This window comes from Sardina pilchardus, chromosome 14 (assembly GCF_963854185.1).
Source record: "Sardina pilchardus chromosome 14, fSarPil1.1, whole genome shotgun sequence".
Lineage (NCBI taxonomy): Eukaryota > Metazoa > Chordata > Actinopteri > Clupeiformes > Clupeidae > Sardina > Sardina pilchardus.
Window position 1 is genome coordinate 6955422 of NC_085007.1, and position 25023 is coordinate 6980444.

At 46.5% G+C, this 25023-nt stretch overlaps 3 protein-coding genes across 5 annotated transcripts in view; all 3 read right to left on the reverse strand.

The window, feature by feature from the left end:
• Nucleotides 1–16400, reverse strand: part of loxl2a (lysyl oxidase-like 2a) — a 40599-nt gene extending 24199 nt beyond the window's left edge. Inside the window, exons 1-3 of the mRNA XM_062554915.1 lie at nt 16280–16400; nt 12907–13231; nt 11080–11255 (exon numbers count right to left, since the gene is read on the reverse strand). Of these exons, the coding sequence (XP_062410899.1) occupies nt 11080–11255; nt 12907–13207 (477 nt within the window). The 5' untranslated portion in view covers nt 13208–13231; nt 16280–16400. The remainder of the gene's footprint in view (nt 1–11079; nt 11256–12906; nt 13232–16279) is intronic.
• Nucleotides 16401–17209: 809 nt separating this feature from the next.
• si:ch211-113d22.2 (urokinase plasminogen activator surface receptor) lies at nt 17210–20936 on the reverse strand. Its single transcript, XM_062554818.1, has 3 exons — nt 20888–20936; nt 19825–19971; nt 17210–17421 (listed from the first exon to the last, which is right to left on the reverse strand). Exons 1-3 carry the CDS (start codon nt 20934–20936, stop codon nt 17210–17212), a joined length of 408 nt encoding a protein of 135 aa, XP_062410802.1.
• Nucleotides 20937–22793: 1857 nt separating this feature from the next.
• tacc1 (transforming, acidic coiled-coil containing protein 1) overlaps nt 22794–25023 on the reverse strand; it is a 55232-nt gene continuing 53002 nt past the window's right edge. For all 3 annotated transcript variants that reach the window (XM_062553759.1, XM_062553757.1, XM_062553756.1), the window contains exon 13: nt 22794–25023. This exon is cut by the window's right edge and continues 161 nt beyond it. The gene's annotated coding sequence lies outside the window, so the exon portion shown is untranslated.

Consider the following 25023-nt stretch of genomic DNA (forward strand, 5'->3'; position numbering starts at 1 on the left):
TGTGTGTGCGTGCATGCGTGTGTGTGTGTGTGTGAGGGGGAGAAAGAGGGCAGAGAGTGAAAATAGAGAGCCACGATAAAAATGTAAGCCCTTCCTAAACAACAACACAAACGGCAAACTCTGCTATTTTTAAGAAAACAAACAAATCTGGGGAGGGTTGGTTAGGCTTTCTATGGTGCAACACACAGATTGGTGCGAGTGTGTGTGTGTGTGTGTGTGTGTGTGTGTGTGTGTGTGTGTGTGAGAGAGAGACAGAGTCTCAGAGCATGTAAGGCATGATCCACATCGCCAGCCAGGCACCATCTCGGCCACACTCGACCACATCGGCTTCTCCGATGGGACCAAAATGACAGACCGGCCCAGAGGACCGCAACCAGCGAGTGACCGCTCTTCTGCTCCGGTTCTGGGACTCCAGGGGGCCGGCGTGGCTGTGGGCCAGCTCCGGACCAGCCCCGGGCCACATGCCGACCAGCCCTGGGCCAGAAGCTCCACTGATGTCAGAGGCTATCTATCCCATATGGGAAACAGACCAAAACCACAGCGCTAGCCGATTGCTATCAACCATGTCGGCAGCAGAGTTGGGGAACTGTAATTATCTCGTTCACCTCCGTGAGAACGCGCTCTCCTTCCCTCCTTCCTCACCAGACACTCACTTCACAGCTGCACAGCTTCAGAGCTGCCTTGGGTCAGCCAGACAAACGCTTATTCACCGTGAGCCATACTACGCTTATTCAGCCAGCCTGGGCGACCGCACACACACACACACACACACACACACACACACACACACACACGTGTGCGCACACACGCACACTCATACCGGTATGCACACACACACACACACGCACGCACACACTCAAACAAGCACACACACACACACACACACACACACACTTTTAAGAGAGCTTGAACTAGTGACTAGACTGTCCTGAGAGTGTACTGCCAGGCCAAACGTGACACACACGCTCACACACAGAAGCTGGGCACAGTCATGACCCGTGTGTGTGTGTGTGTGTGTGTGTGTGTGTGTCAGGCATTCCTCTGCATATTCGGGGCATTGCTCACGGGCATCGTCCAGCCAGCCAGTCTGGCTGGCATCAAGGGCACTTTTCAGACTTTTCACAGCCCAACCTCCAAATGTTGATCCTCTCGCAATGTTTATCCTCCGCTGCGCTTGTTTTGCACAGTGGAAGGGGGGAAAAAAAGTGGAATAAAAAAAATAAAAAGACGAAAAACCCTTCAGCCCCCGGATCAGCTCGGTGAATCAGTCATGCTCGAAAAAACTCATGGACATTTTTTTTCTTCTATTTCTTTTTCATTTTTTTCCCCTCCTCTCCTCTTTTTTTCTTCCCCTTCTCCCCCAGCTCTCGCCCCCTCTAACTGACTTCCTGGCCCGTGGTGCACGTTGGGCCAACACGTGCCTTGTTTTGAACAGCGGCGCTGTGTGTGTGAGAGGCAGCACGGCCCATGCAGTGGCAAAGGGGAGCGGAACAGAACGGGGCGTCTCATAACACCAACCTGCCCACAAGACCCCAGACTGCCTCTGGGACGGGGGGGGGGGGGGGGGGGGCAGGGGGAGAGGGAGAGAGGGGGGGGGTTGAAAGAGCAAGAAAGAGGGGAGAGAGGGACAGAGATGGAGAGAGAGAGGGGGGAGATGGGGAGAGAGGGGGGGGGTTGAAAGAGCAAGAAAGAGGGGAGAGAGGGATAGAGATGGAGAGAGAGAGAGAGGGGGGGATGGAGAGGTGTGGGGGGGCAGGGGTAGAAAAAGCAAGAAAGAAGGGAGAGAGGGACAGAGATGGAGAGAGAGAGAGGGAGAGACAGGAATAGACATAGTTAAAGGAGGGGAGAGAGGGAGAGAGAAAGGGAGTCTCATGTGTGGTAGATTTTTCTTAAAATTCTTCAGAATTTGATTCCTGGGGAGGGATGATTAGGGAAATGGGGGGAGAAGACAGGAAAGAAGGAGAGTTTCTTTGAGGAGAAGAGAGAAGAAGAGGTCTCCTTAGAAGGAGAGAAGAGAGGGAGAGTGTTTCTTAGAGGAGAGGAAGAGAGAGGGAAAGAGTTTATTTCAGGAGAAGAGAGGGAGAGAGAACCTGTCTAGCAGCTGCTCTAGCAATTCCTTTCCAAGTGTCCCCCAGGGAGAAGGTACAGGGGAATAATAGTGAAGAAAGAGAGACTCATCCATGACTCACCTACTCCCACTAAGTCTGTACACACATACACACACACACACACACACACACACACACACACACACACACACACACCAACACACACAAAACCAAAGGCGATAACTGAGTAGCCTACATACATAACCTAACACACATATGCCTCACACACTCATACCCATGGCCCTTCAGCATACACACACACACACGCTCAGACACACACAGAGAGAGACATACACACACACACACACACACACACACACACACACACACACACACACACACACACACACACACACACACAAACACACACACACACCCATGCCCTCTAAAGAGAGATTCTCAGCATGTCTCCGCATTCCTGGCCGGCTTTGCTGTCACCCAGACACACAGCGCAGTGGAGGGCGCCACGGTCGGCCATCACACTTCTGAGCACGCTAATCAGCGCGCTAATCATTAGCATCGCGCCACGCTCGGCCAATCCCACTTCTGAGCACGCCAATCATTAGCTTCGCACCACGGTCAGCCATCACACTTCTGAGCACGCTAATCAGCGTGCTAATAATTAGCATCGCGCCACGGTCGGCCATCACACTTCTGAGCACGCTAATCAGCGCGCTAATCATTAGCATCGCGCCACGGTCAGTCATCACACTACTGAGCACGCTAATCAGCACGCTAACAATTAGCATCGCGCCACAGTCGTCCATCACACTTCAGAGCACGCTAACCATTCCCATTGTAGCGTTCAGCTTAACTGCCCCATCTCACACAATTGATCTTCTACCACTGTTTATTCTCCAATGCACTTGTTTTGCACAATGGAAAATACCCTGCACGGCATTATGGACCTGAGGAGGTGGGCAGTGTGTGTGTGTGTGTGTGTGTGTGTGTGTGTGTGTGTTGAGACAGAGACAGTGTGTGTGAAATACGGAGAGAATGTGTGTGTATGTTCGCTCGCAGATTAATGGTCCTTGTGCACATGCCTTGACAGCTCTGACTTACTGCCTGAGCCTGTGGGCCCTCAAGGTTCTGTGTGTGTGTGTGTGTGTGTGTGTGTGTGTGTGCATGTATGTGTGCATATGACTGACTGCATAAGCCCTGTAGGCCCTCGAGGTCGCGATGGCCATCTGCGCCCATCCTGACCCGCGGAAGCTTCTAGCACTCCGTGACCTCCGAGCACAGGGGCCAAGCGAGAGCCACGTAACAACAGGAAGGGGCAGAGCACTCTACAACTGGCCACAAAGAGTCTTTCAACGCAGTAAGGACAGCCATTGCAAAGTGCCTGACCCTACAAAGAACAAAGAGCTTCCCTTCCATGGCCATATCCAAGGGTTGACCAGAGGTTCATCACACCTCACTCACTCATAGTCTCCTCACAGGTCTCCAACTGGAGCTATGGTAACACATGGAGATTTCATTGAATGTGAATGTCTTAAAACTCCGTACAAGTTGCATTCATTAAGTGCGGTACAACAAATCACAGACTCATACTTCAGACTTGAGTCATGAACCGATTGACTGTTTCCAACCCTTGAACGGATTCCAGACCCTCAACTCTTTGGTAACGGTGAAGCAACTGTGCATTCCTGCAGCAAGAGAATTATTTATTCTTTTTATTTATTTATTGTTTTGTTTGTCTGTTTTGTTTTGTTTTGTTTATTTTATTTTATTGTTTGTGAAATTGTTTATGTCTTGGTATCACGCACAAGCAAGCTTGCGAGTACGCTGCTCTGTCTGGCATCTTTCGTCTTGTGTGTATGTGTGTGACTGTGTGTGTGTGTGTGTGTGTGTGTGAAAGGAGGAAAGAGAGAGGAGCTCAAGAGAAAAAGCAGAAGTAGACGATTACGTGAGTGAGAGATCTCATGGTGAAAGTCGACACCTTCGCCTCCCGCAGAAATGTGCCCTTTGACCCCTAGTGGCCGATTTTAGAAGGAGACCACTGCTGCCATTGCATTTCATTATAACAACTGGCTTCGAAAAATTAGTGTGTTTGGCTAGGGGCGAATACTTCCTTTATGGTCAGCCCTACATCAAAGCGCTAATGTATGGGTACCATTATACATTCCTGCCATCCTGCATCACATCCTGCAGTGTGGAAATTAAAGAAAACAACAAAACATTCCCGAAAAAACCAACACGGCATCTAAGCAGTGTTTCCAGCCGTGGCAATGACATACTTCACTACATCTGAAGCCTTCAAAAAGAAATCACACATTTAAATTGACACTTAGACATCACACACAAAGATCTAAATTCAGACCTCTTCAATTATATATCATGGATTACTGGTCTCTAAATGGAAATTAGTGAACACTATTCAATGCGGTACACTGTGACCAGACAGTCTCTCCCAGCAGGATGCTGATGTTTTGAGAAAGGCTCACTGCTCAGACAAAAGCCAGCTAGCCCTTTGAACAGAAACGTAAACATCTGAAAGGACATCAAGTTGTGGCATGCTCGACAACCTGCCCAGTCCATATTAGGTGCCCCCAGCGCAACTAGAACATTCTTCACCACTGAGTTCCGAGCTCCGTGTCCCCTGGCAGGCCATAGCGACGGTTGCCGAGCGCATTCTCACGTGCAGCCGGCCGTCAGGCGACCTCTGCTGAGGTCACGCTATTCTCCGAGAGTAAACGACTCCTCCCTCTCCCCCTGTTTGTGTAAACAAAACTTCTCCATCCGCGCCTCGTGGAACAAACACATTGCACTGGGTGTGTGGGCCAAGAGGGAGGCATTAACCCCCCCACCCCCCCACTCCCCTCTTCAAATGAGAAGCACCCTAGACTTGTTTAGGATGGTCAGGCCATGCCATCATCCACACACCTGTGGAAACAACACCGAACTCAAGGGTGTAATGAGCTGTTTTGCTGCATTCATGTTATATTTCCAAACCTTCCATCATGATCTAATCTAATTCCAAAGGCTTCGTGAAACAATCTGTTTCCTAATATCCCTGCGCATTCCATGTATCTTGTTATGCTTTTTTAACACATAATGTTTGCAGTAAAAGTGCTGGAACAGGGAAAAGACACATATAAATGCATCATAATAACATTGTTATCATGCCTTCAAGGTAACATCACCACTGCAATGATTGTATAACTGTATACATTTTCATGATTTGACAAGTAAAAAACGTAACTCCAAGCCAAGTGTTTTGGGGTGCAACATTTAAGCGACTATTTAGATAAACTGTTTTTGCTCTGAGGTGTTGGTTTGTACTGTAGGTCATGGATGGTGACCAGCAGCTGGCCTTCCTTAACGTGTGTTCCTGACAGTACTTCCCAGTGCGTGATTTATGTCCACGGACGTTTAAAGGAGCCAAGGGTTAAAAAGACTGCAGTCTTTTATGGGGAATAAAACTCTCCGCCCACAGAAGACAAACAACAGGCGATGTTCTAGGGCACTTTCCAACCAGAGACGAAGAGAGAGAGAGAGAGAGGAAGAGAGGAAGAGAGGAAGAGCTTACGTGTGTGTAGGATGTCTGCACTAAGGTGTGAAATATACATACAGAAGTTTAGTCTTGTCTGGGGCCTCGCTGTTTCACCTGACCGCTCTAACTCTACTGCTGAGAGGGACGGAACAGCTGAGCTGACATCCTACTGATAGAACTACTTATAGAACAGACTCTCAAATGTGCTGGAAGCGAATTGAAGGCCCCCCACCCCACCCCACCTCAAAAAAAACTAATCCTGCCACTTGCTATGACAAGCGCTTCTCACTCAGTCGTTAATTTCCAGACTACCATCTATAAGTGGAGGTCAATGATGGTATATATACATAAACAGTATACAGTCATTGGGAGTGGCTGTCCACAGTCTACGAGGCCTTTGTAGACTTAGTAAGAGGGGATAAGTGAGCGCACAGATCCGGGTAGTGACCTACCCCTGCTGCTCGCTACTAACATAAAGAGGGCCCTCGACCAGGGCCTGTAAACTCTTGTTTTCCACTGTTTTCCAGGGCCATAAACGAGAGAGGGGGGCCACACACTGACATGAAGGGGTGGTTTTGTTCACAGGCCTTAACTTCGGGCTCTGGGCAGTGACCAAGGGTGAGAGAGTCCGAGAGAGGTCAGCAACTACAGACAGCAGAGATAAGTTAGAGGAATCTCAGAGGAGAGGCCAAGGGCCAGTTTAAGAGCAGGGGCTTACAAAACTATCAGGCTAGCCAGACTCTGAAACATGGCAAGCCAATCTTCTGGGTGGAACATAATTGTAATTGTTTCAGATGATAATCGTGCTACATTTTGAGTTTGGTGCCCATTTGAATGGGATATTTCCCCCCCCATTTCACTGATGGACTTTAGTTAATGAATAAACGAACGTCTTTGTTATGAAATGTAAACACATTAGGAAAAGATGACCTCTTCAAACTGCCAAATCTAGTAAAACAACTTTGTTTAAAGGAAACACCTTCATCATAGTTGTCATTAGTAGTTATGCTCTGAAAATTGCCCGACATAAATCCTACCGTTGACACAGTCGGGCGTGACCTCCTCGTAAGTCAACTGGAATAAAATACCGCCTCATTCCACAGGCTGACGGCAGAGAGAAGGTGGGCTTGTGTTTTTACATCTGCGCGCCACTGAACCTGCTAGAAGGTTGAACTCAGACTCTCCCCAACACTCCCTCGCACACATAAAAGGCTCTGGTCAATCAGTGGAACATTTGCCAGGGTGGGGAAGTGCTATAACATCCCCCCAGGGACAGAAACAAACAAAAAACACTCAAATAAACAGAGACGCACAGAAAGAGAGTGTTTGTCCTCAAACACAAATAGCAGTGAGCTGTGCTTAGAGTTGTTCTGTTTTCATAACAGGTCCGAAACTAATTTGGGGGAATATTTCCGCCCCATCAAACAGCCGACTGCATGAACAGCTCCTGAATCCAGACAGCCAAATACCACAGCTATTCTGTGCATTTTCTTTGGAGAGAGCGAGCTATTCTGGCCTGTGTGGTTCGATACTTCTTTTCAGTCACAATATACACCGGATTCTACAGCTTGGAGTGGGAGACCAGTTTATACTTAGAATTCTTAGTGGTGTGTTGCCTATCCCCATGTTTCCTCCAGTTGATTTCTACAATGTTTCTGAGATCATTTCTAGGATTGTTTACCAAGGCCTCTCAGATGCATGTAACATTTGGTTTAATAGAACATGAGGTTGGTTTTTGTATGTAACATGTGTAATGTATGTAATATTTGGTTTAGTAGAACATGAGGTTGAGATTTCTGTATGTAACGTATAACATTTGGTGTTGTGGAACATCTATGTAACATTTGGTGTTGTAGAACATCAGGTTGAGATATCTGTATGTAACGTGACATTGGTAACATTTGGTATTATAGAACATGAGGTTGAGATTTTTGTATGTAACGTATGGTATTATAGAACATAAGGTTGATATTTTTGTATGTAACGTGACATCTGTAACATTTGGCATTATAGAACATGTTTGAGATATTTGTATGTCACATTTGGTATTATGGAACATGAGGTTGAGATTTTTATAGGTCACATTTGGTATTATAGAACGAGGTTGAGATATTTGTAGGTCACGTTTGGTATTATAGAACCTGACGTTGAGATTTTTGTAGGTCACGTTTGGCATGAGGTTGAGATTTGTTTCTTTCTCTAGAAGCGTGTTCCTGTGCTGTCTCCATCTCTATCTCTGTGTGTTGTCTCTGAGTGGAGTGGCCTGCGATGGGAAAAGCACACAGCTCTGTTGAGATTCCGCCCTGCTGAGCTGCGTCCTCAGAGTCCTTGGAATAACACCAAGCCTGGGGAGGGCTGGCTGAGGCCCTGTAGGGAGGGGAGAGTGGGCGATCTCTTGGAATTTTATGCTCTCTCTCTGTCTGTCTGTTCACTTTCAACTTGTTTCAAAATTGACCGTTTTCATCCTTCGGGTTCCAGTTTCTAAAACTCACTCTAAAAACTACAAAAAAAAGCCTTCTGGGTCTCCTGGGTGTCGCTCTGGAGATAGGGATCTGCATTTAGACGCTGTGAGGTATTCTGGAATGTGCCCCTGAGTTTGGAACAGAGTCGCTTCTTCTTCTTCGCCTGCATGGCTCCCTGGCTGGCTAGCCCCGGCTCTCAGAGAGAGAGAGAGAGAGAGAGAGAGAGAGAGAGAGAGAGAGACAGAGAGAGAGAGAGAGAGAGAGAGAGAGAGAGAGAGAGAGAGAGAGAGAGAGACTCCCATCCGTGGACTGCTCCACAGACATGCTCTCACTCACTCCCGCTGGCCGATCGTCCGCTGGGAGGTTTTACGTTACCGGGGCTGGGGGGGGGGGGGGGGGGGTGGAGGGGGTGCTGACTACGAGGTGACTGATGACTCACCAGAAGTCTTAAAACTCCAACACCTCACCACCACCATCCCTACTTTCCCTCATCTTACAAACAAGTCACAACCCCCCCCGCCCCCCCCAGCTCCCAACCAGTCACACACACACACACACGCGCCACTTTCCTTCATCTTACTCAACACCCCGTCAAGACTTTCCACCCGGGGCAAGAGAGGGGTGTCTGGTGGGCATGCGTGGGCCGGATGCGATAGGAAGGGATTCCCTCGCGCTGGCGTCATCTGCTTCCCTCCACAGCTGGGGCTCATTTCGTTAGTTACGCGGGCGCGCACACACGGCCAGCACAGGCAGGGGGCCCCCACTATTCCACACGGGCCCGGGGGTGTCTGAGGGTAAAAACAGGCCCACAAACTACCCTGCTGTGGTAAAAGCATTAACCCCCCCCCCCCCCCCACACACACACACACACACACACACACACACACACACACACACCAACGGAAGGGGAGGGCATGTGCAATGGAAAAGCACACAGCCCCTCAGACAGCAGCCCAGTCATCAGCAGAGCATTTGCGGACTCAAGAATGCTCCTCACCTGGGTTTCCATGACGACTCGCTAAACACTCGCCCTTGATTCTGCGGTATCTTTCTTGCGTACCAGTCGGAAACACACTGCCTCAACTTTACGACCTTTGAGGGGGACGTGCAGGCTAACACACTGATAGATATAATCTACAGTCACCACTGGAGTCGCTATGGCAACACAACCTAAATCACCATGGCAGCAGACTGTAATGTTTGACCAGATGTTCAGACCAGCTGTGATAAGGCTCTTTGAGAAGGCTAGTTCTCCAACATTCGGTGTGTAAAGTACAGTCATGAGTGGGAGACCAGGGGATTGCAGCCAAATCCCTGCTAACATCCGCGTCTCAGTTACAGGAAACCTTACCACTGGAACTCGGAGAGTTAAGACTCCCCCACCTCACACCTCCAGCAGGAACTCCCATCCCACATATCGGCTAAAGCCCCAGGTCCTCCCCACACACACACCTGCCCTCCAAAATCTTGCTAAGTGGACCTCTACTGAAGCCTCCTGAAGGAAGAGCCCAAACGGGCATAAAGAGGTGCTTTCAGTGGAGCCACTGAGATGTGTGATTCATTTCCCAGAAAAAAAAACCTTGGAAGTTCTGTAGCTCTGTTCTCTACATTCTGTATTCTATTCTAGAAGGTTTTACTCCTGTTCTCTGTTCATTTTTGTTTTGTGTTCCAGACACCACCAATTACATACCTGTCTAGGGCGTTTCAGTGCTCTTGTACGGACGGCCGCGAAACTTTTGAAAAATAATATGAAAACGATAATATGGATGGAAATCGTTTTCACCTCAAATATGCGTAATTCTATTTACCCGGCTTAATGTGGAAATGGCCTACATTTATAAGCCCTTTAAAGGCATATTGAACTTCCAAACCAAACATGAAGACTGTTTACCCACAGTCTAGATCTGAGGAACTTGAGTTCATGGCCATAGCACTGTAGACATCTGGTTTAATCCGGTCTAAGAGCAGAACCAGATCGCGAAGGGCTCCTGGCACTCCAGATTACCAGATTCCCTGATCCTCTCAGTATCAGTCTACCAGAACAAATTCCTTGAAATCAAACAATCATACCTTCTGTCAATGTGTCTACCTGCATTCAGGGTTATACTTATGCTCTTACCTACCAATTTCAATTTTGTTGTACCTGTGACAATGACAATAAAGACCTATTCCATTCTATTCTATTCTATTCTATTCTATTCTATTCTATTCTATTCTATTCTATTCTATTCTATTCTATTCTATTTATACCCCAGTGTTACATCATGATCCTCACGCTGAACCCTCTTTTGACGTGATTAAACTCTCGTGATTGGCTCTGTCCACCACTGTCCTCCGCAGTCATGTCATGTAGGAATGTGTAGCGATAGGCCTGAGGAACCACAGCTGTGAGCCAAGGACAGACACATTCATCATCTCTGTTCAGAGGAATGCACTCTTTACGAGGAGATACGCACATAAATACAGAACTTTCACCTGTCAGGGGTCGGGATGGGTCCGCCCAATACAGGAGTCCTGTTATTTTCCAGCAGCTAAACAATCACTTTTTGACGCTCAAAAACAAGGAATTTTAAATGACTCTACTTGACCTACATGTACTTGTGTGGGGCTTGTTTTGTTAACCAAGACAAGCTGAATCACTCACTGGACGTCACCTTAAGAGTTGTGTAACGTAAGAGTTCAACAGTACATATAGCTGCTGACTGATCTGGATCTGGTCCAGAAGTGGGCCACAAGTGAACCACATCTGAGCCAGATGGACGAATCCGAATTAGGAGTGTAAGAGTCTGGCTTCAGAGAGCAGAAGTCCTAGCACATATTTGTTCCAACCAGCTAAACCAGCTGAATGCAATAACCACCACACCTCAGCCAGGAAGATCAGCTAATTTCATGAAATGACTTCGCTAACTTCACACATGGACACTAATACATTCAACTTATTGGACTTTTACTCTCTGAAGCCGGATTTGCACGACTCAGAATCTCATTTCATGGAGGGCCGGGCGCTTTGCGTTACCTCCACGTGGTTGTTGACTGCGCTGATGTACTGGAACCCCGGGATGCGTTTGGTGCTGCACACGACGCCAACGTCCTCCGTGTGACGGCAGTCGGACACCCCGAAGCCGTTGGACGGGCACTCGGCTAGCGAGCTTTCTCTACCCGTGCAGTGGACGTTGTCCAGCCAGATTCGACCTGCAGCAACAGAAAGAGACAAGAACATCAGGAGGACCGGAGATGATAGATAGATAGATAGATAGATAGATAGATGGATAGACTTTATTCATCCCTGAGGGGAAATTAGGCTACAGTGTTACAGATACTGGGGCTCAAGAGGGCAGTCAGCCTGGACAGTCTTGTTTTTCTTTTTTAAGTATTTTTGGAGCTTTTTGCCTTTATTTAGAGATAGATAGATATATAGATAGATAGATACTTTATTGATCCCCAAGGGGAAATTCAAGAAAGGATAGGACGGTGAAGATATAGTCAGGAAGCAGGTGGGGGAGAGAGAGAGAGAGAGAGAGGGATGTGGTGGGATCCGGAAATGACCGAAGGTCAGATCCGGACCTTGGTTCCTGCGAGCACTTGGTGTGGCCAATTGCACCACAACACCCCCGACAGAGGCAAATTCTGGAAAAGTTCTGCTCCTTTCGTATCCTGGACAAAAATGGGTCAGAGTTGGACTAGAACTGGGCCACAGTTGGGCCAGAACTGAGCCAGAACTGAGCCAGAACTGAGCCAGAACACAGCTACAGCAAGTGTGTTCCAGAACCAGGTGCTGTCCTCGACCGACCAGCAGACAGCCCCATAAGATGGTGCTCTCATTAAAGTGTTTAGACTGAGAGCCCCATTTCACAATGGGCTAGAGTTTCAGCTGTGAATGGAACCCACTGCATTTTCCTAACTGTTATGTCAAAATAATTCCCCTACAACACAAATTAAAAGTGACGGCTCAACGGGAACACACGAAGCTCCGGGAGGGGGTCTGGTCAAACAGTCTAGCCTCTCTCTCTCTCTCTCTTTCGTTCAGGAGACTCGTGTGAGATTTACGACCCTGGGTCAGTGTTTTTGCAGATCAGTCAAACTCCATGCCCACACACTCCGACAGGCGTGCGGCAGACAGTGAAGGATGACATTACGTCTGCCCGTCTGGACGATTCACCTTCAGTCTCCATCATATTTCCTGGCCTGGAGTTCGACTGGTCTGATGGTATGAGCAGTATGGGCAGGAGATAGCCTTTTTAATGGCTAAAACACCACTTTCCAGGGATTACCCGGCGAGAGACGCACGCCGTGTGTGTGTATCTGTGTGTGTGTGTGTGTGTGTGTGTGTGTGAGTGTGTGTGTGCAGGGCCAAGGTTTCCATGGAACACCAGCAGAAAGGGCTCCTCAGAGGCATCATCAGCAATAAATCAGCTCCTCAGGTTTCCCCGTGCCTGAGCTAGTGCCTCTGGCCCCGACCGCACTGTCTTACTTTACTGCTCATTTCATAAAGCCGGCCTCCTCCAAACTTAGGTTCTGCTTCCATAAAAGTTTTTTTTTTTATGATCATTGAATAGAAGTTTAATAAATACTGTGATATTTACAGACACACATAAAGGTGCTGTCCATAAGATGTCAGAAGAGAATCGCAGGATTCGGAGGATTTGAAGGATTTTGATGATTTGATTACAATAACAGATTTTCTTCATTCATACAGTACATACCCCCAGCCTATAGTTCATATTACCCCCACAACAGATAGATTAATAGATAGATACTTTATTGATCCCCAATATTGTTTATTGAACCCGTCCTAAACCCAACTCCCCCTCCCGATCGATCGGATGGATGGATCTCCACTCACCTTCCCCTCTGCCGTACTTGGAGGACGGAGACCAGGCGGTGGCCTCGAGGAACCCCAGCTCCCTGCACACCACGTGCGCCGCGTAGATCGAGAAGTCGTCGTCGCACACCGTGCCCCACTCGCCGTTGTAGTAGACCTCCACGCGGCCCTCGTAGTGCTTGCGGTGGTCGCCCGCCAGACGCAGCTGGATCTTGGGGGCCGCCGCGGTGGGCGCCTGAGCCTGACTGACCGCAACCAGGGCCAGGACCAGCAGAGAGACCAGCAGGCAGAGGAGAGCGTGGGGAAGACGTAGCATAGCCATGCTAACTAGTGCTGCTTCACAAGGCTGAGGGGACGAACCAGAGAGCATACAGAACACAGAGTCAGATCATAATGTGGTTGGGCATCACATATTATTGAGACAATGTATCGAGCTGCACACTCTCTCTCTCTATTATATATTATATTGAGACAATGTATCTAGCTGCACACACACACACATTCTCTCTCTCTTTCTATCTCTCTCTCTCATACACACACACACACACACACACACACACTCACAAACACCATCACACTTTGTGTATGTGTGTGGGTAATATACATGTAACTGGAGCAACAATACATTGACACTTTGTTACAGCATTGTACTGTACTGCATTTAGAGCTTTAATTAGGACTGTGGTTAAACGTACTGTTATCAAAATGGTGTTACTGCATATGATATTAAATTTCACTTATCGTGCATGTGTGACTTCTCACAATATTACACTGTGCTATGTGCTAACACTTGCCATGCAATAAAGTCAGTGAAAAACTATCAAGGGGAGAAGACACAAACATGGATTATGCTTGGCTGTAATAATAACCACAATATCAGTGAGATGTAAAACATTTGGGAGAGTTATGACCCGTCAGAGACATATTGCTGTATTTCTGGCATGACTGTTCTAAATGAAAAAAGGACCCAGTCTTTGCTGTTATAAAAATAAAGAGAAAAAAAACTGACCAGAGGCAGCTTTAAATAGGAAACCCATTCAATGTCTCACCTACATCCTACATTAGCCTACCTACACATAACCAAAAGAACCTTGGTTGGCATGGCAATGCCTCCTGAAAATACTCATTGTGCTCTGGGGGGTCGTGTGCTCAGCCAGATTTAAAGGAGAGCCTTTCCACGGGCCGGCACTTTGAAGGGCTCCATTATATTTCGCTGACTCATTACCTTGTCGTCATGTCATGGCAACGGCCGTGCAATGCACTACAGTCACTTTATTATGGGATGCCAAGTTAGCGTGGAAGGACTTTCCACTGTGTGTGTTAGTGTGTGTGTGTGTGTGTGTGTGTGTGTGTGTGTTCTCTTATGACTAATGTCAAACACATGCGCGAGCATGCTCAACTCCGTCTCCTCCTCTCTGTCTCAGAACTCTCTCCATCCCTGGGAGCGCCATGGAAACCGATAAAAGAACCCCTGCTTGATGTTTAACCCCTCCAGGCATCTGCTGTGGGGTTCTGGGTCATCAATCTGTCAATAAAGTGATCTTTGAAGACTAGGAATGGAACCCCCTCCCCAGGGGATTAGCAGTAAGGGTCCTTGTCCTTGTTAAAGCTCGCAGTGTGCTTCCCCATCAAACACCACAGCAGTGCGTATATGTGCAGGAAGGATAGTGAATTAGCAGCTGGTTAAACTCAGCGACGTCACATTGGAGAGTTACACACACAGACTGCAGAGCCAGCAAACACTTTCATCATTACAGGGGCATTCCTCAAGACGGTAAAACCTGACTCATTAACCCATCTATACTTACACTGATCTATACTTAGCACTAACAACTTCCTATTAGCTCCTAAGCTGAGGGCTGTCCTTCACTGATGAGAACTGAGTTTGACGTTTTACTGTCTCTCCTTGAATATGAACCGAATGAACTTGAGAGGCCATGTTATCTTGACGAGGGGAAGGCTATGGAAATGCTGAGACTAGCGGATTTGGAAGCTGCCAGCGGTCCATGCATGTGGTGTTCAATAAAAGCAAGAGATGTACGACCACAAAGCCATGGTTAGATTCCCCTGACGGTGTTCCAGACGTGAAAACCGAACCACTGAGAACCCACTTGCTCTGAAGAATGAGTCATAAAAACACCAGGATGGCCTGGACAACATGCCTTGGTGGTGAAGATGCAAACCCCAAGTTTGCTTGGAGATCTTTGTCCAAGACCAGACCACACACTGTAACGCAGATCCCTGGCATGACATCACCCCTAACATCTAAGAGGTTTCTTGCTCCAAGGTATCACAAATTAGACACAAACTGTCTATCAACGCGATATATTAACACACCAGACACTATCATTAGCACCAGACAGACAGTTAATCCTCTGTGCAAGGAAGTGATTAACTAAATGAAAAAAGCATGAATTACAGAGCTACTAGCCCAAAAAACATTTAATCAGATTAGTCTTCTGTGCATCAGTTTGACATGCTTGACAGTGATAATGAGTTCGGCAAAGCTCTGTATTTGAAATGTCGTTATGATCTAATGTGAGCTTAAAATTAGTTATCAGAGTGTACTGACAAAGAGAGTGCTTAAATCTCTTCAGCCAATCATCAGATGACTCTGTGCCGACCACAGTCGGAAGTCGACTGTTCGCTCTCTAGGATCAGGCAAGATGTGGATGCCACACGTGCCTGACTCACACACCCAGAACAACACGCCCAGGTAAGTCCGGACATGATAGCCACACCTGGCTAAGTGCCGACGCTGAAAGACATCCATCAGATCATCCAGCACCCTACCCCGCTGTAATGCTATCGCTGAAAGGCATCCTTCAGTTCTTCTAGTGGTCTGCATCACTGTAAAGCCCTGTCTGTCAGCAACTTGTTTCATTAAAGCCTGTCACGTTTCAGTCTAGCATGACAGTTAATGAAATCATCTGTGTACACTCCCGGCGCAGGACATTTGTCATGTTTTGGGAAAACAGGGGAGGAAATATTGTGTAACCGAAATAAGTTTTGTATCGTTTAGTTAGGCTATGCTGTTAAACTGTATCCTGCACTAAAATAGGCTACAGATAGTGACATCCGCAGTTGACATAAATCATATCGCACACACAAAAAAAGAAAACCCTTATAGCCTATGAAGCGTTGCGTAAGGCTAATAAAAGATATACAGAATATTATGAAAACGCTGCTAATTACCGACAGCTTTGTGTTGCATTTTGGCAATTGCGTTCATCAAATAAATATTTCGTTAAAATACGACCACTTTTACCCAATTAAATGACATTCAAAAGGCAAGTTCAATCAATTATCGATTCAGTCGGAGCCGGAGTTGCTGGTAAGTTAGAAGTTAAATTCAATTGTAAGTCCATTTATATTGGACTTCGGAGACACTTACGGTTGTTGTTCCTGCTTGCCAGTGAATGCTTCAAATATGTTGCCCGTGACACCAGTTGCACGCTCTGGCGAAGTGTCTTGTCCGACTGCTCCTGTTCTGTCTGGCCCCTCTCCCTTCTCTGTGCTTTTAACGCGCTGCCCTGTCTGTGGAGGAACTTTCACCACCTCCTGCAATATCAGTGGAATTTGAGACCAGCCCCAGTCCAGGGAGTGGGCGAGAAGAGAGGAGAGGAGAGGGCTGGAAGGAAGGGGGGGGGGGGGGGGTCCCTGGCTGTCCACGCGTGTCATGGAAACCGCCTCTGTGCGCACCGTACATTAACATAACAAGGACAACGTCAAGACTATCAATTATGGGGGCCCCCCATGTTTAACGTAAGAGTCTGGCAAACGCTCAATGGACTAATTAGATAGATAGATAGATAGATAGATAGATAGATAGATAACAAATAACACATTTGTTAATATTTGGTATAATTTATTATGATTTGTAGTATCCATAAAATCAAGTTGCTTCAAGTATCCAAGTTGTTTTATGTGTAGTGTACATTTAAATATTAACATGGCAAACAAAAGTCTCATTTTCTTCTCTCACATAAAAGGTATACCATAATAAAGTGACTTTCTAGACATCATACGTCTGCAGAGTAATAGTATCTTATCGAATAATTTTGGATTCTGGTCTAACTTTTTCATAAACCCCTCATAATTAAAAGTTTTACATTTCTCAGTCATCCTTCTGACATAACACAATTGTTAAAAGAGATTAGGTAGTATGTTGCACTAAAGTTAGTAACCAACATAAGAAACTCGTTTCTCACATATCCTTCTGATAATCATTATATCAAAATGACAGTTCTCGGGTATACTCCAGATATGTTTCTGGGTGGAAGTAGGCTATATAGGTTACTAGGGCTCAAGGGTAAGATTTGATCTACAGAACACTAGCTGCCAGTCGGATGATCAAGGCTCCGATCACGAGCGTGGAGCTCGAGGCGACAGTCGTTGCTCCACTGTAGCCATAGCTGTGCGCGCGGTGGGGTCCGTTGCAGTCGTCAGTGAAGCAGCACTCGAGCTTGACGCCTCCGTTTGACATGTGGGCCTTGTCACAGAAGGACTTGTACGAGCAGGACTTCATCACCGAGTCTGTGGCACACGGGGACAAAACAGGACAGGGGGAGAGATAGTGAGTGAGTCTAGAAAGTTACGGCGCCCAGTCTGCCCAAAGAGGATATGCTACTGTGTAATGGATTGCCTGGTGAGAATGCCAGGGTTATGGAGTAGGCTACAAGGGCACTGTCGTTCCCAGTGAGGTCTTTTTAGCCTAGCCTACTCCTAAAATTGTGTCCAAAATCATATTCACAATGGAACACGGCATTCGATCAATATCCGCGTTTTCCACTATTGATGTGTATCTTAGAAATGTCTGAACTCGATCTCTATGATGGTGTGACATGTTCAACAGCTGTAACTTGATATGGAAATAGCTCTATAAACACAAACATAAACTATACAAAAGATCAACGATATAAAACATAATCAGGTATATTCTTCTCCTGGGGAGGACTGTAAAGTCGTGTAAAATGTCTACAGATGTCTATGTCTATTAGCCTTTTGCATCTTGCTTTTTTGCAGCATGTGTAATTGACGTCCTTGAGTTACCTCTCCCCCTATTGGACTATAGAGGGTACTACAGCACGTTGTGCACGTAGGGCACGTTTTTGCTGCGCGCCACCCAGTCGTTTAGCGAGAGAGGGCAGGATGCCGACACCGTCCGGTTAATACATTCTGAGTGAAATGTTCCCGTCTGGGGTCTACAAGATAATTCTTTCCAACTGAGCGGGAGGAAAGAAGATCTCTTAAACATGACTCCTTTGAGACAGTTGTTTTATAGATCTCATAAGCATGGTGAACACACCGTGTGTGTGTGTGTGTGTGTGTGTGTGTGTGTGTGTGTGTGTGTGTGTGTGTGCGTGTATGCATGTGTACACGCGTGCGTGCGTGTGTCTCCCCCCACACACACACACACTCTCTTTGTCTGTGTGTGTGTGTGTGTGTGCGTGTATGCGTGTGTGTGCGCGTGCGTGCATGTGTCTCCCCCCCCACACACACACACACTCTCTTTGTCTGTGTGTGTGTGTGTGTGTGTGTGTGTGTGTGTGTGTGTGTGTGTGTGTGTGTGTGTGTGTGTGTGTGTGTGTGTGTGTGTGTGTGTGTGTGTGTGTATGTGTGTGTGTTTCCCTAAGGGAAGAAGTTGGCACTCAGAATAGATGGAGAATATGAGTGGGGTCAGACATATTTCTCTGGGACTATCTGATGGTTTCATCAAAGACAGCCTGCCCTGGAGTGTGGGATGGATACCAGATAAGTATCATACGCTACAGAAGACCTCTCAAGCTGCCCGACTCACTCGGGTGGTGTCCATGACGACCCTCTCTGTGGCCTTTGATCTGTGATCTGAGCCATTGGCTGCACACAAGAGCTGAGCCAGAATGAGAATGCTGTTTTACAGGAGGTTCCACAGTTCTATGTTCCACAAGGATGCTCTAGTCTACACACAGTTCTACAGGTCGTTCCACAGTTCTACAGGATGCTTCACACTACAGTTCTACAGGAAGTTCTACAGTTCTACGTTCTTATAGGATCCTCTCAGCTACAGCATGGTAGAAGAGGAACAACACTTCCCTTATCTTACAAATCATAGGCTATAGTATTTTAGGACAAATAGGCCTAGTAATATTGTTAGGAATACTAAAGATGTGACAGGAATCTTATAGTCTGTTGGGACATTCTGTACAAGTACTATAAGACTATAGAAGTATTTAGGGACGTACTAGAAGTACTATAGGAACACCAGAGAGGGTAAAGATATTATAGTGCTATTACAGACACCATAGAGGTATTGTACACTACCATGGAACTAGTTTTAAAGGGTTTCTGAAGGCCTTAAGACTACAAAGTAAGCGTAAGCCATGGTTGGACCCTAGTGCAAAGATTCTCTACCTGGAAAATCCATTGAATCAGTTGTGTGAGTGTGTTTGCCCTTGTATCTGTTGGAGACAGGATGCTCTAGTTATGGACCATCATAGGTGGGTCTAGTTTGGCTCAAATGCCACCTTCTACTGTGTGTCTTTATGTGACTGAGGGCGATGACGAGTCTGGAATGGAGATGACAAGTCTGGAATGTCTGTCCTGGATCTGATGAGTCAGACAGGAGACCCAGAACAGCGGCGTCATCAGCAATGCAGCATGTGCAGACATTAGTGTACAGTACAGGGTGAACAGGACCGGCGCACTAACAGGCCCGTAGGGGGCGCCAGTGCTAATGGTCAAAAATGTGAGAGCATGTTTATGTGTGTGTGTGTGTGTGTGTGTGTGTGTGTGTGTGTGTGTGTGTGTGTGTGTGTGTGTGTGTGTGTGTGAGTGTGTGTGTGTGTGTGTGTGTGTGTGTGTGCATGTCTATGTGTATGTGTGTGTGTGTGTGTGCGTGTCTGTGTGTGTGTGTGCGTGTGTGCGCACGCGTGTGTGTGTGTGTGTGTGTGTACTCACTGGGCCCAGTGATGGTCGAGCAGGCATCAGCGTGGTTGGGACACGTGGTGGAGCCCTGCTTGTTGCACTCGTCCATGTTGCCGGCCACGCAGGTGTGGCATTTCAGCGCCTTGGCTTCACATTTGGCCGTCGTGCAAGAAAACACACCTAGTTTGAGATTCAATAGAAGACGCAACAAATCTACCAGCACGCCACATGGCGTATGGCTGGCACACACCCCATTGCCCAAACAACAACAAACAAACAATGAGGTAATTATAATCAGCCAAACCAATGGAGTGTCGGAGTACGACACTGATGCCATAGCAATGCTAATGGAACACTGCTCTGGGAGCAAGATTCTAGAGTGGCATATTCTAGAACACTAGACTAAGATATTGTTCTTCAGTGCCTCAGTTTCTGTCTACATGACTGAACGCTTAGGAGATATGTATAGGCCTTATAAATATAACCTGAAAAGTTGAAGCTTATTCAAATCTCAGAAGAATCAAGACCACTAATTGGCTAGGCAAGATATGTTCAACAATTAAACAAGTGGAAGGTGACAGTAGCTGTGCTGTCACTCCCAAATGCATAATTACTAAAGTATAAAAACATTTAGCTGAAGATTAACCTTAATGCTATACAATAGCCCCAGGCTTAAGCAGGCTTAACAGGGCAATATCACAGTTTGCTGAGAGCTGTATTAACTAAAGTCTAATTACACTTTAATAACAAACTGAACCATAAAAGTGTGTTTGATATGTAGACATTTGGAGTTAGTAACTACAAACTCAAAGTCTACAGTACACTCATCTACTCAATAATAAGCACCAATGTTATAAAATGAATTTCAAAATACTTAAACGTACTTACAAAATACTTATTTAAGTACTTACTTAATACTTACAATAAATATACACAAGTATGCATTGCTTATAATACAAAATACTTTTAATATTACTTATAATCGCTTTAAACAAAAGCATCTGCCAAATCCCATAAACCGTAACGATTAGAGAACTGATAAGTTAAGTAAACTTTAGGCTTCTGTGTTTTGTCCTGCGGTGCAGAAGATACTCACTGTTGACGGCGGCGAGCAGCACAAAGAGGACGGCCAGCAGAGTCTTCATGTTGGTGTGTGAGGCGGCAGCGCAGGTCTGGGTCAACAAAAGACTCGTTGTCCCCCACACACACACCTTATCCCTAATCTGCAGAGGGACGATGCTTTAGTCACCCGGCAACACATGGCCCTGCTAACACACAGATTAGGAACTTGGAGAGGGGTCGAGTTCTAAGCCGGTGGACGACTCGGGCCGGATCAGGGCCGGGGTCGCGCCGCGTCAGCAGAGGTGCATTCTGGGAAGGGAGGGAGTTAGGGAGAAAGCGTGCCAACCAGGAAGGTGACTGAACATGTTCCTAATATCTTGTCACTTCACTCAGTCATCACCCAGTGACCTGTTTTTAACCGGTTTAATCTCATCGTGATGCATTTTATTCATACAGCACCTTTCTCAAACTCAAGGTTGCTTTGCAGGGTTAAAACAAAACAAGACAACATCTCATTAAATCAAGCTTGCCCTTAAAGCTCAGGTGACAACTAAGTGACTGAGTGACAATGACTTGATGGGTTCCAAATGATTGGAAGGGTTGTGTGTGTGTGTATGTGTGTGTGAGGGCAGGAGAGGACACAACTTCCCGGTAGACGTCACTGACGGGAAAGTGGGTTAAGAGTGCACAGCTTTTCTGAAGTCCACTGAGTCAGCACTCGCAAGCTACAGTACACTCCCGAAGAAAATCAGTGTGTACCCCCAAAGCTACATACACTCCCATAGAAAACCAGTGTGTACCCCCAAAGCTACACTCCCGTAGAAGATTAGTGTGTACCCCCAGAGCACCTGTTTCCTTGTGGTGAGGGGTGGAGGGAGTTGATCTATTCTGAGGGCTGCTGCTGATGCTTCTGTCTCTGCCCTTAATAACAAAAAACAATTACAGGTGTACACACACACACACACACACACACACACACCGCAGACCTGTGACCAACTTGTCACTGAGCTCCCACTCTGAGGGCTACTGCTGATGCTTCTGTCTCTGCCCTTAATGACAAAAACAATTACAGATACACACACACACACAGCAGACCTGTGACCATCTTGTCACTGAGCTCCAGCTCTGAGGGCTGTTGCTGGTCCCTCTCTCTGCCCTTAATGATGATGATGATGATGAGGTAAGCCTCTAATGCGCGTTATCCTCTGTCCCCTGACGCGCACAGTTCTCCCAGACACACACACACAGCACTGACTCTCCCTCTCTCTGCCCCTGACATGCACAGGTCTCCCAGACACACACACAGCACGGACTCTCCCTCTCTCCGCCCCTGACGTGCACAGTTCTCCCAGACACACACACACACACACACACCACTGACTCTCCCTCTCTCTGCCTGTCTATGTGCTTGCTGACTGGGTGGAGTGTGGGCGAGTCAACATGCCTTTCCCCAGCAGAAGTGTGTCACTGGGCCGGGAAAGGTGACGTTTACAGTCAGTCAGTCTGGTGCTCAAAAATGTAAGTGATTCCACAGAGGGGAAATGTATGTGGAGAAGAAATAATACCAGATGACCCAAGCACTCATGAATCATAGGTAATATTAACACTTAACTCATTCTTATTTGGAGGCTTGGTATGCCTTTAATCTGACAGGACAGTGGAGAGAGTGACATGAAGTGAGAGGGAGAGAGAGATGGTGTGGAATTAAGAGTCAGATTTGAACTAGGGCATGGGCACACACATGAACCTGAATATGGTATGGGCACTGTAACCAGTTCCACCATAGTGCACCCCTTGGGCACATGGACCTGAATATGATATGCACCACAGCACATCTTTGTACTGATTCTTTTTGATAATACTCATGTACACCCTTTCTAATATAATGCCAAACAGGACAGATACAACACTTGTGTAAATAATGAGAGATTAGTCACAACGATGCTTCTAATTACAACCTTTATTCAGGGAATGCATTATGCACAAAATATATATTAGTAAACACCCGACCTGCTTCAGTCTCTCTTACTCTTTACAAACATGGACACCAGAAAAATAAGAGAGCATCAGTATTTCCATATAAAATCTACAGAGTCTTAACACAGTGCGCGCGCGCCAAAGCTGCTGAAAGAAAAAACAGGTTGCCATGATCAACACATTACAGGGGAAAAGGAACATCTCTCCTAAACGTTTTGTTTTGTTTTGTTATGGCACTCACATGCGCGCACGCACGATCTTTGGTATTATTTTCCCTCAATGGTGCCTTCCAGGCAGCGCTGCCTTCAAGGCACTACTCCCCTCAGTTTAGGGGTAGGATGAGGGTTGAGGGGGTTAGGGTTAGGAATAGGGTAAAGGTAGTGCCTTTTAGGCTGTGCTGCCTGAAAGGTGCCGTTGGGGGCAAAAAACATCATTGAGCGCGCACACACACACACACACACACACGCGCGCACAGCAATATCATTTGGCAGTTGATTGTAATACACAGATGCAGTAAATAGCGTATAGCACAGCAATATAATACAGTAGGAATGTTTGACTATTGGGTTACTTCGGTCAAAATGAAGGCAGGTTGTCAGAGGTCTGCAACATCTTCTGAAACAGGCACATGGTAGCAGGGGAGACTTGGCATCATCAACAAAGCACACTCAGCTTAGCACAGGTGTGGTAGTTACACCGGCCTGACTTTTGGCATGATATCATAGCACTGTGAAGGAGGCTGGCGCTGTTTGGCGTTTTTTTATTGTTTTTTTTTATTGGTTTTTTTTATTACTATTAATTTCTATTTGTGCAGGTTAAGTGCTCTTTGTCGAGTATGAAAATAGTGTTATTATTATGCAAGTACGGAGAGATGCTAAAGCCAAAATAGCTAGCATCAGCAGAAAAGGCCATACATCGGACAACTGGACAGTCTCTTGACTTTTTACAAGAATGTGCCATTTTGTAACACATGGATTATGAAATCCAGTTAAACTCTTCATATACACATAAAATCAACAACAGTTTGTCTCTCTGATAAGGAAGCAATACAAAAAAGATGCAGGTAACCAATTAACTGAATGAGTCTACGACTAACTGAACACAAATGTTTGTCCTAGTAGGTATACAACTTAACAAAAATTACTTTGTTCAGTACGTCAACTTTACAGTGATAACCTGAAGTTTATCAGACAGCTGATATTCCAGACTTCATACTCTGTGTTCTGCATTAAAGAACCATTAAAGAATACAAATATAGTGACAAGTTCTAAAATGTCTAGTCTTACAGAACACAAATAACAGAAGTTTCGTTTGGAGAACTGAAATAACAGAGGTGATGAATTTGATTGTGTTCCCCACACACACACACACACACACACACATGTAGATTAGCAGCAGTCATGTAAACTACAAGCAAACAGCCCCTCAACACACACTAGTGGGCAGTCAGAAGGAACAAAAACACACACATATGCCTGCATGCAGGTACATGCACGCACACACACACACACACACACAAACTCTGTCCCCTTCCTCTCTCTCACTCTGGCTCTCCCTCTCCCTTCCACACACACACACACACACACACACACACACACACACACACACACTCACTCACTCAGTCACTCACACTCTTCCCAAACCCCTTATTTGAACAGCTGTCTCCACAGCCCCAAAAGGTCTGGTCCACATCACTAGTAACAGACACCCTCCAGAGTGGTCAGCAGATTAAGGATATGCAGGACGTGCAGGACCTTGGCCCGCAGCTCTCCCATCAGACCTCTCTCACATGCAAACATACTGTACAGAACTGGAGGGCTTGGCAGATCAGGTGCCAACAGGGAGGTGCTCTCTCCCTTACTAAAAGCTGTTCTCTAGTTTGCTTTCTTGCGTATATATACTCTATTTATCAGACTGAGTTTGTATATATTAGGTGTCTGGGTGGGGCGGCGACTTTTGCATCCGCCAGTTTTTGGAAAAACATCAGAAAGAGATCCAGATGGATTTACAGGTGTGCTCTGGGGTATGCACTGTAAGCATGTATGCGCATATGTGAGTGTGTGTGTGTGTGTGTGTGTGTGTGTGTGTGTGTGTGTCTGTGTGTGTGTGTCTGTGTGTGTGTCTGTGTGTGTGTGTGTGTGTGTGTGTGTGTGTGTGTGTGTGTGTGTGTGTGTATGTACTGTATACAGGGTT